At 37.9% G+C, this 14,472-nt stretch overlaps 1 protein-coding gene across 1 annotated transcript in view; it reads right to left on the reverse strand.

The window, feature by feature from the left end:
* Positions 1 to 14,472, reverse strand: part of CNTNAP5 (contactin associated protein like 5) — a 288,117-nt gene that overhangs the window by 13,667 nt on the left and 259,978 nt on the right. The window contains exons 20-21 of the mRNA XM_027636681.1: positions 9,748 to 9,878; positions 8,144 to 8,228 (exon numbers count right to left, since the gene is read on the reverse strand). Of these exons, the coding sequence (XP_027492482.1) occupies positions 8,144 to 8,228; positions 9,748 to 9,878 (216 nt within the window). The remainder of the gene's footprint in view (positions 1 to 8,143; positions 8,229 to 9,747; positions 9,879 to 14,472) is intronic.

The following is a 14,472-nucleotide window of genomic DNA, read 5'->3' on the forward strand; positions in this document are numbered from 1 at the left end:
AGGAATACTCCTAGCTATGAGTCAGGTTCTCACTCTGCCAGCCCCATTTCACTAATAAAATAAAGAGCAAAACTATACCTCTTCTTATCTAAGTCAAAACCAAAACAAATGTCTCTGTGTTATTTTCCAGCCTGAAGATGAGATAGCACAATTACCTTCTCTGTTGGTATATGTCCATTTAAATTTCACAAAAAGAAAGCCAATCAAAGGCCAGAAGTTTTTATTTAATTCTAGAATCATAGAATGGTTTGAGTCAGAAGGAACCTTAAAGATCATCTGATTCCAACCCCCCTGCCATGGACAGGGACACCTCTCACTTGACCTGGTTGCTCAGAGCCCCATGCAACCTAAACTTGAACACTTCCATGGATGGGGAATCCACAACTTTTCTGGGCAATCTGTTCCAGTGACTCACCACTTTCACAGCCAAGAATTTAGTTTTAATATCAAAGATTGTTTGGGAAAGTCAGGTAAGGACAGTGAAGCCATCTTCTATTTTCTCCAAACTCTCATTTATTTACTTTCCAGCAATCAAAATTCAAACTGCTCAGAGGTCTCAAACATGATGTGCTTTATATCTAAGTCAATCAAACAAGAGAAAAACCTAAAACGCACAAATACACAGAATCGAAATTTATTCTGTCTTAAAAATACCTGCTAAAAAAAACCAAACTAAAACAACTTCTAGCATTGAATACTTTGGAAATACTTCCAAGGACATTGGAAAATAAGGATTCCTAGCTTTTCAATTTTGTTTTTAAATTTTGAAAGAACAAGATGCTAAATTTTAAAATAAGGTACAATTTTTCCATTATCATTCCAATACAATGATTTTACAAGCTCTCGGGATTTAGGTAAAAAAAGTAGACCTTCTCTTAAAGCTGACACTCCTACCTTAATTACATGAATTTCTTTTCTATATGAGAAAATACAGAGAAATCTCAAAACTAGCTGAAATCACACATTATTTTTGTGCTCAAGATCTGTGACTGTTATGCCAAACAGTTAGAGGCAATTATCCAAGAAAGTTTTATAATTATGTTTTAATGTCTTCATGGGAGTATAACATGGAAGAGTCTGGCTGTTTGTCAGCAAAGTAAGGTACAGTATGAGTTTGCTCTCCCAGGAGTCTTACAGGAGAGATTCTCAGTCTGCAGACCTGTCACGGAGACAGCCTCTGGGCTCTGAGAGAAATGGGAAGGCAAACAGTGAGGCTTTGCCACTGGAAAAACTGCAGTCTTACAGAGGTTCACATTTGCTCTACTTAAAAGTGTGTATGAATTGACTGCATTCAGGTTTTTAATGAGATTTTGGCTGAGATGTTATAAAACAGACAAAGAATTTTTTCCAAGTCCCTGTAACAATGTTTATATATACTAAAAGACCGATTTACAGTATCTGCTGTCTTTGTTGAATTTATAAAACCTTTTGTAAGCATTCCTACTCTCAGCCTTTATTGTTTTCTTAGCTCTGACACAAAAGGTGAATTTGTTGGTATCTTTTTTACACCAGGCAATCTTAGTTGCTCTGTTCTGCCCCAATGTGCAAAAGGTAAAGCCTAAGAAATAATGATTTCTTTTTTCGTGCCACAGTAGTTTGAAAAGTCTAAGATTCAACACTTTTGACGGTATTTTTAAAAGTTACTTTAAGAACCAACTCCAGAAGTCTTTTGTTAAAGTAAGCTTTACATGAATGAGAACTAGGAGTTTGTTGTTGAAAGACTTTGAAATTTGAAAAAAAAAAAAAAATCAAAGAGCAAACCAAAAACAACCCCAGAGTCCTCTGGTAAAAATCCCACATGCACAGAATCGGTTTGCTTTATTATACAGCTTTAGGTGTGTGTGTAATATCTGTCGGAAAGGGAGGCTTTCACTGTTCTCAACAAGAAAGGCTGCACAACTTGGATGTGAACGACTTGTGCTGCCCTCTGAATTCTTGAGAGGATAATGTAAATCTGTGATTGTGACATGATTCCCTCTATGAAAGGTTTATTAAAGGCCACTCTGTCCCTTGGAGTCTTTACATCACAATAAAATGTTTTTCCAAGAGGTATTTTCAGTACATGACACAGTACTCCGTAAGAGAAGCAACTAAGTAAAGTTCCAAGGTCTGTGTTGCGGCAAGGTCATATCAAACTTCTGTGGCCTTCCTCTGACCTGGTAATGCTGTGAATCTTTCTATGCATTTCACTGGCTTGGAAAATCACACTGAATTGCTGCTGATGGCTTGGTTTGATCTTCTGACATTTTAGCATTGTATTGCTCTTCTCGGTATTGGTGAATGAGTTACTTTAGCTAATTTCTCCATGAAGAGTAAGAAGGTAATCTTTTTTAGCTTCTAGTAATTTAACTTTTCATTCTCCACAAATTAAGCTTACTCATATTTTTAGGAAGTAATTTTTTAGCTTTGTGTGCTGAGTTGTCCTGGCTTCTTGTTGGGTCCTCTAGCTGATCCCTGGAAGCTATCTGCAATGTCACAGCTCAGCAAGCTTTGTGTTGGTTTTCCATGTTTTTGCAATGGCTTTCCATGATAATGAGGACTAATTCTAACATGTAGTTGTATTTTTTAAACTTTATTAATTGTATCAATGTAATTTATGTGCTGATTTATTCCTATTTACAAAAACAGATATCCTGTTCCACTGCTGCTTCATTGTGCACCTCTGCCATATACCTCACATTTGTGATCTTTAATAAAACAATCTTAAGTCTTCATATCTCGGTAATGGGGAATTAATTTTCATCATGAATAGAATTCCACCAGATTTCTCTAGGAGCAAGCATTAATCTACTCAGCAATATATCAACAAATTGACACAGTAAATGATAGCCAGTATGACAGGTAACTGGAATCAAAGAGAAGTACTATTTGTATGCAAGGACAGTGTCTAGAAGACCTTCTTTCTAAAGGAATCATTGTGTAAAAGAGGACCATAAACATTATTAAATATATTTTAGTTCTCTTTTTATAAAAATTATTTCATGTCACTCAGAAACTTAAATCTGAGCCCAGAGTTTACATGTGTGCTCACTTACTGGCAGGAAGGACCATAATGGATTTTCTTAATTGAAATTTATTTTTAACATCAGTGAAAGCAGACATAGCCTGTTTTAAATGTCTATGCCCTAATTAATTAATTAATCTATGTAGACTGCAGGTAGAAGCACAAAGGGGAATTTACTCTGTATGCTGAAGCTCTGGTTGTCCTTTATTTTGAGGCTGAGAAATAGAAATATGATTTTTAGGGGAGTTGAAATGTATCCATCACCTCATTTTGCCAAGGTGCCGAACAGCACTGGCAAGATTACTTTTTGGACATTAGTACCAGATTTGAACTCATGACCTTGAAGTAAAAGACCCTTGTAGTCTCCACACACTGCACCTGTCTCAGAAGAGTTCTAGCAGGTACTTTGTAGTTACATCACATAATCTGTAATGTGAAATTTGTTACATGTCACAGTTTTTGATGTTTGAATCCTAATCTGTTGCAACACAACCAGTCCTGTGTGATTCTGCATGGCCTGAAAATATAATTTATCAAAAGAAGAAAATATGCAAGAAGATGGAGAGAGGATGTGCTTTTCCCAGGATCAGACAGCTAAAATCAACTAAAGTAGCAAGAATTCAGACTAAAAATAAAACTTCTGGATAGGAGTAGATGGCCTTGGACACTTATTTAGATGGTATTATCATCAAGAAAAGAGGTGTTTAAGCATGGTGTGACCATATGGTAAATTATATATCTCTCTATATATATCTATTGGAATAGATTTGGTCTCTTTTTGATAAAGACATGATGGCATATTGGCTTAGACCTGGGATTGCTTGAAGTGCCTGGGATAGCTAAACTTTGTTTATTTTAACTGTTGCCATCTTGGTAACAAATGCGTCTCCTCTTTTATTCTATGTAGTAATTTCCATTTTCCTTAAAGCTTTACTAAGCTACTAGGAGAAAAACCAATAACTTTTAAAGGTACCCTAAACTGCACCCAAGAGACCTTTTTGCACAATATGGTCTGTCTAAGAAATAGGTATTTAGGGCAAGAAGACTCTGAATTAAAGAAATGAGTCTTGCAGTGATCATAGGAGTCCAGCCAGTATCTCTTGCAGACATTGCTGTATTGTTTAAACTGCTACAGCACAATATTCAGAGACTGTGACTTTAAAATTATCAAGTAAATTATGATTTTGTAAGCTTAAAAAAGGGAATGTCTTTCCATCAGAAAAATGGACTTCAACATTTTTCATAGAAACTCTCTAAAAGGAGGTACTTTAAGACAGCTTTTGTATTTCAGAGTTAATGACAACTTACCCCTTGTGATTTAATGATCCCATTATCATCTCCCCCCTATAATATCATTCTTGGGTGAATTGTTCTGTGATCTCTTCAGTGTATAGATTCCATTTTCTTCTTGTGAACTTTTAATAAGAAAAGCTATTGTAGAAATCATAAGAATTGTACTGCACCTACATAATGATTTTAATAAAATTACTTTCCAGATAAACTTTCTTCTACATATACTTTATATCATAGCTGAAAGACTCAGTGGAAAGAATCTTACAACTTTAGTTGTAAGCTCAGGCTTTTAGAGATAAAAGACATCATGTTCCTGTGCTAAAATACACAATCTTTAATGCTAATTGATCACTTTGAAGGCAGACATAAGTTAGGTCAACATTAAAAGGTGCTAAAGAAATACTTGCAATCTTTTTCTTCAGAATCCCTTTTACTCTGGTATCCCTACACAGCTACAATATTAAATTGCTCAGAAGTAAATACGCAATGAGATTCACTTCTCTGCATCAGGGATTATTTTTTACCATTTCACTATATTAGTGAAAAATCTAGACATGTTGGGGCACAGTACAAAGTTTTCACGGATTCACTAAGGTAAACCCCCAAACAAATCAATTATATTTTCCACTGCGATATCAGCTTTTTGTATAGAAAACCTAAAAATATGCAAATGTGTCTCTGAGATCAGAGAATTACAGAATACTAAGTTCAAAGACACCTCTGAAGGTCATGCAGCTCAATCCCTTGCTCAAAGCAGAGCCAGCGTCACAGTTAGGTCAGATTGTTCATGTGGTTAAATACAGCAGTATGATCTCTGCAAGGAGTACTTAAATTAAATGAACTGGGACTCTGGTTAAGATTTCACTGAGGCTTTGTCATAAACTCTATGACCCTCTTGGGGTTGAATCCAGTACTTACTAAAGCCCACGGAAAATCTCCCATTGATACTGATGAGCTCTGGATAGGTCCTTTTGTACTCTGCCTCTGTATTTGTGGAGTAAAAATGACAACAAACTACAGAATAATAATACTTTTCTATTGCTGTTGGATACTGTGAGGATGAATTCAACAAACATCTGTTAGCTACTTGAATGATGCTTCTTTTTACTCCCTTGTCTTCAAAGCCACATTTATATTTAGATTGATCTTTCTAAGGCAGCTATATGGTCCCATTACTGTGGATCTGAAGAGCTCACAGCCTTTAATGCTTTTATCCTCCCAGCACCCCTCTGATGCAGAGATGTTCTATTATCTATGCTTTACTGATGGAGAAGGGAGATAGTAAAGCTCAGACTGGTTCCAGTGGGAATAAAATGCCTGCTTACCTTTATATCTGCACATAAATGGCTTGCCCAAGGTCAGTCAAGTAGTCTGTGGTAGAGTGAGTGTCCCTATGTTTTGAATTTCAGGTGAGACCCTTCTACCTTAAGCAGAGGTTTTTTGCCCAGAATTCAGAACTAGATGTAGGGCAACCATTGCAAAAAAATACAGAAGGTTTGAAAAGAAGAAAAAATTATTAGACTGCAAATACCTTTTTACTAAAGAAAGTTTAATAGGGCTGGGGTGGGGGGACTAGAAGCAGGAGACACACCATTATTTAAAAAAACCTGGTCATTGTATAAAAGTGCACTTTTCAAAGGTTCCAGCTGTGCTAAAATGGTTATCATGAGAAAATATGATGAGGAAGAAGTTTCAAGCTTTTATGATGTCCTGCTGGAAGACCTCTTTGAGATTTCTCAGTCAGTGGGAAATAAATGGTGGAGTCAAGAAAGAAGGTGATATAATCATCTGGTTAAGCAGCCGGGATCAGGCTGTTAGAGCAGACAAATGAGGAGTGGTATGACAGGAAAGAAGAGAGAAAAATTTTCAGAAGATTATAGCATGGATATGTAGGACACACAGAACAGAGGTTTCTTTATATGGTTCTATTTCAGTGAACACTCAAATGTTCCCTATGAATGCCTTTAGGTGCATAATCTCAGTGGTATCCAAAATAAACACTACAGGGAAGTCTGTGTCTACGTCAAAGCATCACATGCCTCTGGAAGTTTATGCTTTGCTGAGGACATGAATAATGTTCTTCCTTTCAAGGAAGAACTTGAAAGACATTGGTTTAAGTCACTAGTATTCACCTGATGAACCATCATAAAAGAAGTTATAATTGATATTTTACCCACATAATAGTGTAAATGATGATTTAACATATTTATGTAAGTTCTACATTGTCAAAATGACAATGTTCACCTCTTCTCTTGATACAACAAGGCAAAACACTTGACACTATAGTAGTAGGAATTTCTGGCTTGGTTTAGGGTTTTTTTGGATAAAACCTGAAAAATTAAATCCTAATATAGAAGAAAAATATGTGGAAATTCACTTAACATATGAAGAAGAAATCAGAATTAGGATTAGGCCGGAATTAAAGTGATTTGGGATGCACTGTGTGACTCCCAGTACAGCAATAAGACCTGGCACCATCTGGATTGCCAAGTTCGTAGCTTTAGTGTCATTACAGAATATGAACTATTGCTATTACTAAAATAAAATCCCAATAAACTTTAGGGCAAGAGAGAAATCAAAGAAGTTTGTGGTGTTCAGTAAAACTGAATGCCAGAGCTCTGAGATACATCTGGGCTTTTTGGCTTTACAACAACTTGTACTTGTGAAGTTAATCATGTTTTTGTGACTAAATCTAGTTTCTCTCCATAATGCTGAGCTGCACCATGCCAGCTTACTGGTTACATTTCTGAAGGTCTTTGTGCTACATTCTGTCTTGCTGGTTAGAAAAGCCTTGGTTTATAGATTTGGTGTCTATAGCCGAAGCTCTAGGTAGAGGTTGCAATGAGCAATATTCTTGCAGATTTTCAGCACTATAGCTGACCGTTGACAAAATGGGAATTTTAGCTTGTCTCTGACTTGGGCTGAAAAGTGTCAGGTCCCCAAACCTGTCCACAAAGGCTTGGAAGATGACTGCATTCTGAACAAACATTAAATATAAGTAAGGGGAAAATCAGTTCAAGTTCTTAATCTACTTTATAAAACATGATGCAGAATACACTATTGTCATTACATAAAATTGTACTGTACAACTAGACACTAGAGGACGTCTGTAGTTTCTATGTGGCTGCCAGTCCCACGGGATTTGCATGCTAATAATGGAACATATAAAATTGCAATAGTGAGATAGATGTCAGGCTTGATATGGAGGTCCAACTTGAACACAGGACTGAAATGTATAGACATAACCAAGGAAGAATTTAGAATCTCACTGGAAAAGAATAAGACTCACACAAAATAATGACATACTTGACAACAAAACTAAAGAGTTCTGTTTTCCAAATTTTAGGCAGAATTTTCCTGGTCTTGTAATGACTTTGTAATGTGGAGGAATAAAGATCAAGTAACTCCATGCACAGAACATGTAGAGCTGTGGCTTCAGTGCTATAAGTAATATTCCTTGCAGAATTCAAATGGGAGTGAAAAAAGGGTAGAGAGGATGAAGGCTCACTGTGCTGTTCTTATCATCAGGAAACAGAAATAGCTGAAGAAGAGCAAGCTGCAGTCAGCAAAATGATATCATTAGGTTAAGATGCCACCCTATGCAGCCACACAGGCACTATGAATTACTTTACTGAAGGGAGCAATGGGAGAAGTTAATATTGCTATCAGTGCAAACAGGTAAAGCTGCCAAATTTTTGCATTGATGAGATATATAAATAGGAGTACTGGAGTGTTCAGGCCAACTCTTACAGCAAAACCATCCAAACAAAACTCCAATCCTATCAAAATCCCAACATGCAGCACTATAACAACTGATGAATCAGGAATATTTTTGGTAGGACCTACCTGTGACCTTGCCCAAGGTGAGTGATTTAATGGCCTTAAAATCAATCTCAGAAAAGTTGTGTTTGAGTTTGAGAACTTGATCAACCTGGAAGAGGTCAATAAAATTACTTCATTACAACACCATGTAGACACTCCTAGATCGCACTGCACTGCAAACTTCTGGGAACACTCTCAGCAGCAAATCAGTTAATTCTGCCCCCAGGTGTGATTCACTTTCTAGAGATAGTAAAGTGAATGTGCTTTGATTTTAGCATGAGAAGCTGAAAGGTACACCAGAATAGTCATATAAAGGGCTTTGAAGAAACTTCCCCTGCTGAAAAGCTTAAAATATTTGACACTGAAACCCCCCTTCTTCCCAAAATCCATGTCTAGTCACCAGTCACTTCTGAATACACTTAAAGGAGACCCTTTCTAGAAATGTATTGTGAAGAATTAACTCTGCACAAAAGAAAACCACAGAGCAGCACACAATAGAAGACTGGAACTTGAGGAAAACCCTGGCTTTTAACATAACCTTTCTTCTTAGATAATCAGGCCTACCCACAGCCCATAGTTGAGACTTGTGTGATCATTTTACCACCCAGACATGGAAACTGGAGAGGAAAGAAAAATTGTGGCACTGTGTGTTTCCGTCTTCTTCTCATTTTATTCCTTAAGACACAACTTCTCTATAGACTCTGCCACCCTTCCCTGCTAAATGACTGCGACCCAGATCCAGCCTTTTTGCAATATGAACTGTTATAATTAGACTTAGAAAGAAAGCAGAAAGAGCAGTAGGATGATCCTCTTCTCCCTGCCTTGGAAAAACAGGTGATGCAGGGAAACAAAGCAGAGGAGGGTTCTTGTCTCTCTTATGATTGTCACATTCAGCATGGCTTTCTTCTAGCTCTAGGATGGGGTGTTGTCATGCACATGGTGACTTCACTCTGCATTAACGTACCTTTTCCTTTTCTTTAAGAGGATGAGGCAGCTGGGGACACATTCTCCCTTGGGACACATACCCTAAATGTAATTACATTCCCAGGTGCTCATCCCTCAGTTGTTTTTCTCCCTTTCACATCTTATTAATGACCCATACTGTGTTTTTCCTTGAAGACTACAGATCACACAGACATCACTAGGCCCCAGAACCAGCCCAATGCTCTAGATGAACTTCTGGGCAAATGTGTTTCCTAATTCACAAATTGTCAGAAACAAGAGAAGGATTCCTCAACAGAAAACACCACTGTTGGGCATTCTATGAAGAAGGGTCTGGATGGAGCTTTGCTATAAGCTACAGGGCTGCTCTGCTGCTGGATCAGCTTTGGTTGCACCAGATCAATGTGAAACCTTTGCCTCCTGCTGGCGATCAGGCATTGAAATCAGTGGGTCTGACTCACGGAATCATAAAATGGCATGGATTGGAAGGGACCTTAAAGATCATCTTGCTGTGGACAGGGACACCTCCTACTAGACCAGGTTGCTCAGAGCCCCATCCAACCTGGCCTCGAACACTTTCAGAGATGGAACAACATTTTCAGGGATGACACAATTTCTCTGGGCAAACTGTTCCCATGTTTGTGGCACCAAGTATTATTTAACACTCAACATAAGCCGTGGCATACCTGAATGATGAGCTCTCTGCCTTCTCTGTTAATCTTCACATGATGCAGCTCTCGGTTGGCAAAATTTCCGGAGTCAATGGTGAAAATGAGAAGCCCATCTTTACTCAGCTTGTATCGAACCTGTAAACTTCCTAAAAATCACAATAAAATTGCATGTATAAAACCTGTGTCAGTAATGAGATATCATTCAACAACTTTGCTCAACATATAACTCATTTTCTTTTTATTGCAATGGAGCAACAAGGTTAATAAGTCAAGAAATATGTTAAGGAGAACTGAAAGAGTTCAAACTGTAATGAAAATTGTGAAGAAAATAATGTACTGGAGGAGTTTTCCTTCCTACTAGGAAAGGCTAGCAGGCTAACAAACTCTGCTATGGAGAAACTTAATGAGTAACTAACTATATAAAAGCAAGTGTGTCTGTCTGCAGGTCAGACACTGAGCACTGCCACAGAAGCTGATCTACATTATCCTGTAAGGGATCACTTCCAGTAGAGGGCATGCAGGGCTTGCACTGCTCTATTAAACTAATATTGCTGGATTTTACCATTTCTTTTCATCCAAACAATGCAGAAGACTGTGACAACTGCGAGAATTATAACTTAATTTCAGACATTTAAAGTCCCATGATACTCACATTATCATTTACACGCAATAAAAAGTAGTTTTACTTTTGCTGACATATTTGAAGGAATAAATGTAATTATTATACAAATGAATGCAAAACATTTCATTCAATCTTTGTATCAAAAAAACCATTGTGATTACTGATAAATAACAGTACCATAACAAATTGAAGCACACAAGAAAACAAAGAATCCAGTATGAATTTTAGTCCTTTAACAAATAACTACAGGGAATATATATATATATATATATATATATATGTATACACACGCACATGGGGCCATATATCGTATGTGTGTGTATATATATACATATATATATATATATATACGTAATCTAAAAGGAAAAGAATCTATTCTGATAGAATCTTTTCAAGCATACTTTTCTGGGAATTAAGTAGCAGGGAGAAAAATAAAATTCTGAAATTTTTGAACTCTTTTTATGCATCAGTAACCAAAATACATGGAACAACAGTGATACCATAGAGTTTAAAATCTCTTCTGGAGCTACTTTATTACTGTCTCCAAAGACAAAATGAATGTTGACAGTACTACAGCCCTGGGGAAAGAGTCCTGCATTTATTCCCTGTTCTGAAACTCATCATAAAACACTCTGCCCTTCCTCCTTCCATTTCAGTGTTTGTGTTAGCACAAGTTGAAACTATTTCAAGTATTGCTAGATTTTGCAGAAAGCTACAAACTGTAACTGTTACCTGTGCTGGATGGCAGGCACTGAGTTCCTGTTCATCCCTGTAGGTTGTGCCTGCACTGTTTTAGCCCCAGGATGAGGTTCAGTATTCACAGAGAAGACACCTGTGTGTCCACGGTGATGCAGGGCCATGTCAGAGAAGCCCATGGCACACCTGCACAAGCTGTTGCAGTTGTATTGTGCACTGGAATGTCATTCAGAGGAACCTCTGACCCCAGAAGCAGTTTCGCTGTTAAATGAGGGGAGTGAACAGCCCTGCTGGCTCCTGTGTTCAGCCATATCAGTGCTGCAACATGGCTTGCAGATGTAGAGTTAGTGAGAGAAGACATGGGACAGTTCTTCAGCACATAGAGTGGACATACTCACTTCCTTCAGCTTTCCAAGTCCTTCCTCAGTAAAGTCAGCTCTGTTGTTCTACAAGCTACTATAAAACCACTTTATAAAGAGCTTAAAACAAGGTATAAATTTCCTGCAGGGAAGGAATTTTTCCCCCTCTACACACCTCACAGTGAAGTTGACAATCCTTACAGATAGGACCTCTAGTCTAGTTAAGATCATCCCTGCTCCTTTTCCCTCAGCAAGATGTTTGGCTCCTAAGAGCTGTACTTTTAAAACATTAATACAAAATCCAGTATATCCCAGATGAGCACTGAGATCTGAGATTTGTAGGATAGAAAAAAAATCTTCCAAAATTGAGAGGAAAAGTGAGAATGAACTACTAGGATGAAGGCTTTTTAGCTGATTGAGAGGTCTACTGGATCAGGAGAGCTTTTAAAGTGAAAATAATAATAATAATAATAAAAGGATAAAAGGCATTTACTTTCTCACACATAGTCATGGACATTAGAGGGGAACTTGTGAAGAGATCAAGGTCAGTAAAAACTGCTAAATTATTCAGTGTTATAATATAGGTTCTGATTCAGCTGCCCCGAATCATACTGCAAAGCTCCCAACCCTCATTGCATAGTGAGGGCAAGGAGCTACTGTCTCTCACCATGAATGTCACACTGAAAGTCCAAACTTAAATCACAGTCACATTATCTGGTACCGAATGAAAGATGCATCAACAGGGATTAACATCATAAGCATCTCAGAACCTCTTTACTCTAGAAATACCAGAGAAAAGAAGCCCAAGTGCAAGGAAGTTAAGGGATCTTTTTCAGATTTGCTCACTGGACAGTGGAAGAGCCAAGAAAAAGTGGAAAGGTTGCCCTCTCTACACAGCATGGCTGAGATGACCACACAGAATAAGATGAAACTAAAAGACATTTTTTTTTTAATATATATATATATATTTAGTCTAACAGATTAATCCAAACTAAAAAATCTTGTTCCAGAAGAAGTACTTTATAGGCTGCCTCTTACCCAGAGCCCTTGAAAGGGATCTAAGGCAAGAAATGGAACAGGGACTAGGTTTGGTCTGTGACTTTATTTTGCAAATGTGAAAAAAAAAACTTCACTGCTCTTTTTGAATGCTATGAACACACACGTATATAAAATATAATTGGTACTACACATGCAGGTGATCAGCAATAGCATCCAGTACATCTGTGTTCAAAGAGAGCCAGCATGACATAGACATGCAATCTATCCAGGCTCTCAGCTGCCACAAACAGGGATTTACCCATTGACTTTGTCAGAGAAACACTGATTTTAAAGCAGAAACCATCTGTTCCACTTGCTGGGAGACAATGGACGGTTCTTGACATCCATTAAGAACAGATCTTACTTTCTATACTGGTGCAATTTCACCTTAAATCATATAAAGAGATCAGTGAATGGCATCTAATTTTGTCAAATTGCTTTGAATTCCAATGGCAACTTTTTTAATGGACAACTGTTCTTCAAAACTATCGAAGAGCTGGTATTTTGCCTGGGGTCAAATTTGCATTAATATAAACCAGAAGTACATGGTTTCATTCCTCAAGAGGTGTTTTGGAATTTACACCATCGTAGCTTAGAGCTGATTTTGCCTTGCATTCAGTACAAAAACTTCAGTTTTCAGACTACAGAATAATTTGTCAGGAAGATCGAATTGTCAGTTTACTACTTGACAAGCGAAATAAATGGATTTTTAATTAGGAGTATTATTAAGGATTTTTTTGTTGTCCTCTGAATTTTGATTATCTGGTCCACTGACTTTCTCCATCACATCAGCCCAGAATCAGCAATGGCAAATAAAAGTCTGTTCATACACCAGCTCTCCCTGTTCTCTATTGTCTCTCTATTTTGCATCATTTTTGCCTCACAATAGGGATTCACACTAATCACAAGTAGTGTAATTTCTGCCAGTCTTATTGTACTCATGCCTGTCATCCTCTTTTCAGCTGCCCATGTCTGAGCATGCACACCTGGAGTGTCATAATGCTCAAGCAATGTACAGTCTGTTGTGTTCCTTCTCTAATGTATATGGAATTGCTGGAGGCAATTTCTATGAAGTCAATAAAGGAGGGAGGGAAAGGAAAAGAGAGAGATAATTTTTTTGGCCTTGGGTTGAAAAATTTTACTGGGCCTATTACCCCAGCAGTGTTAGGTAAGAGTAGATTCACACTTGATTATTGCAGTCATCCATCTCCTTCAGCTTTGAATTCTGCAAACTGCAGATCAGCATGGAGATGTGCTGTGCTAGCTCCAGAACAGCCTGAGAGGGGAGCGAGCTCAGCTTAGGCACAGTGTTACCAAACACAGTGTGGCCTCTTTTCACCACTTCTGGAGGAAATGATTTCATGTGGGCTGCCATGTTACTGTGATAAGACCACTGCCTGTCACAAAGCTGGCTTGCTACAAATCACTGTGGTCTTCAATCTGTAATCTGCAGTATTATAATCCATGACTATAGGGCTGAATGGCATATCATCTGCCTGAAGATATCAAACAGCTACTGAACTATTTTAACAGGATTCCTGGGGGTTCCCTTGTGCAGAGGGAAGTCCTGGGAAACAGAGACCAAAGGGCAGTATTTATGCCATCCCATGCTGGTGACTAGGTTGGGGGTGTCTTTTCTGAAACAAAACACTCCCAGGACACTTCTTTCAATGACGATGGAGGCCAGAACTAGTACTTGCTAGAAGAACACTAATGATCCGGTTCAGCATAACCAACCTCCAGTCAGCTACAGGAATAGCATGGTGCCTTCAAGCTGCTAATTTTTGCTGAGGATGAGGACAAGCTGCTGTAGCAGCTCTTAAGTCTAGTGGTAAAAAGGACATGAAACTGGTTAGAGATTTCAAAGCGTTCAGCCTGAAGAATAAAAAGATGTTCACAGACTGCACAGTGTGAAGAAATACCTTGGCCATGATGTTACACATTCTTTGACCCAAACCTCTGTTGATTGAACAGGAGAGTTGTCTTTCTTTTTTGCCTGTGTCTACAACAGGGTTGAGTAGAATA

This window comes from Corapipo altera, unplaced genomic scaffold (assembly GCF_003945725.1).
Source record: "Corapipo altera isolate COAL_440 unplaced genomic scaffold, ASM394572v1 45, whole genome shotgun sequence".
NCBI lineage: Eukaryota > Metazoa > Chordata > Aves > Passeriformes > Pipridae > Corapipo > Corapipo altera.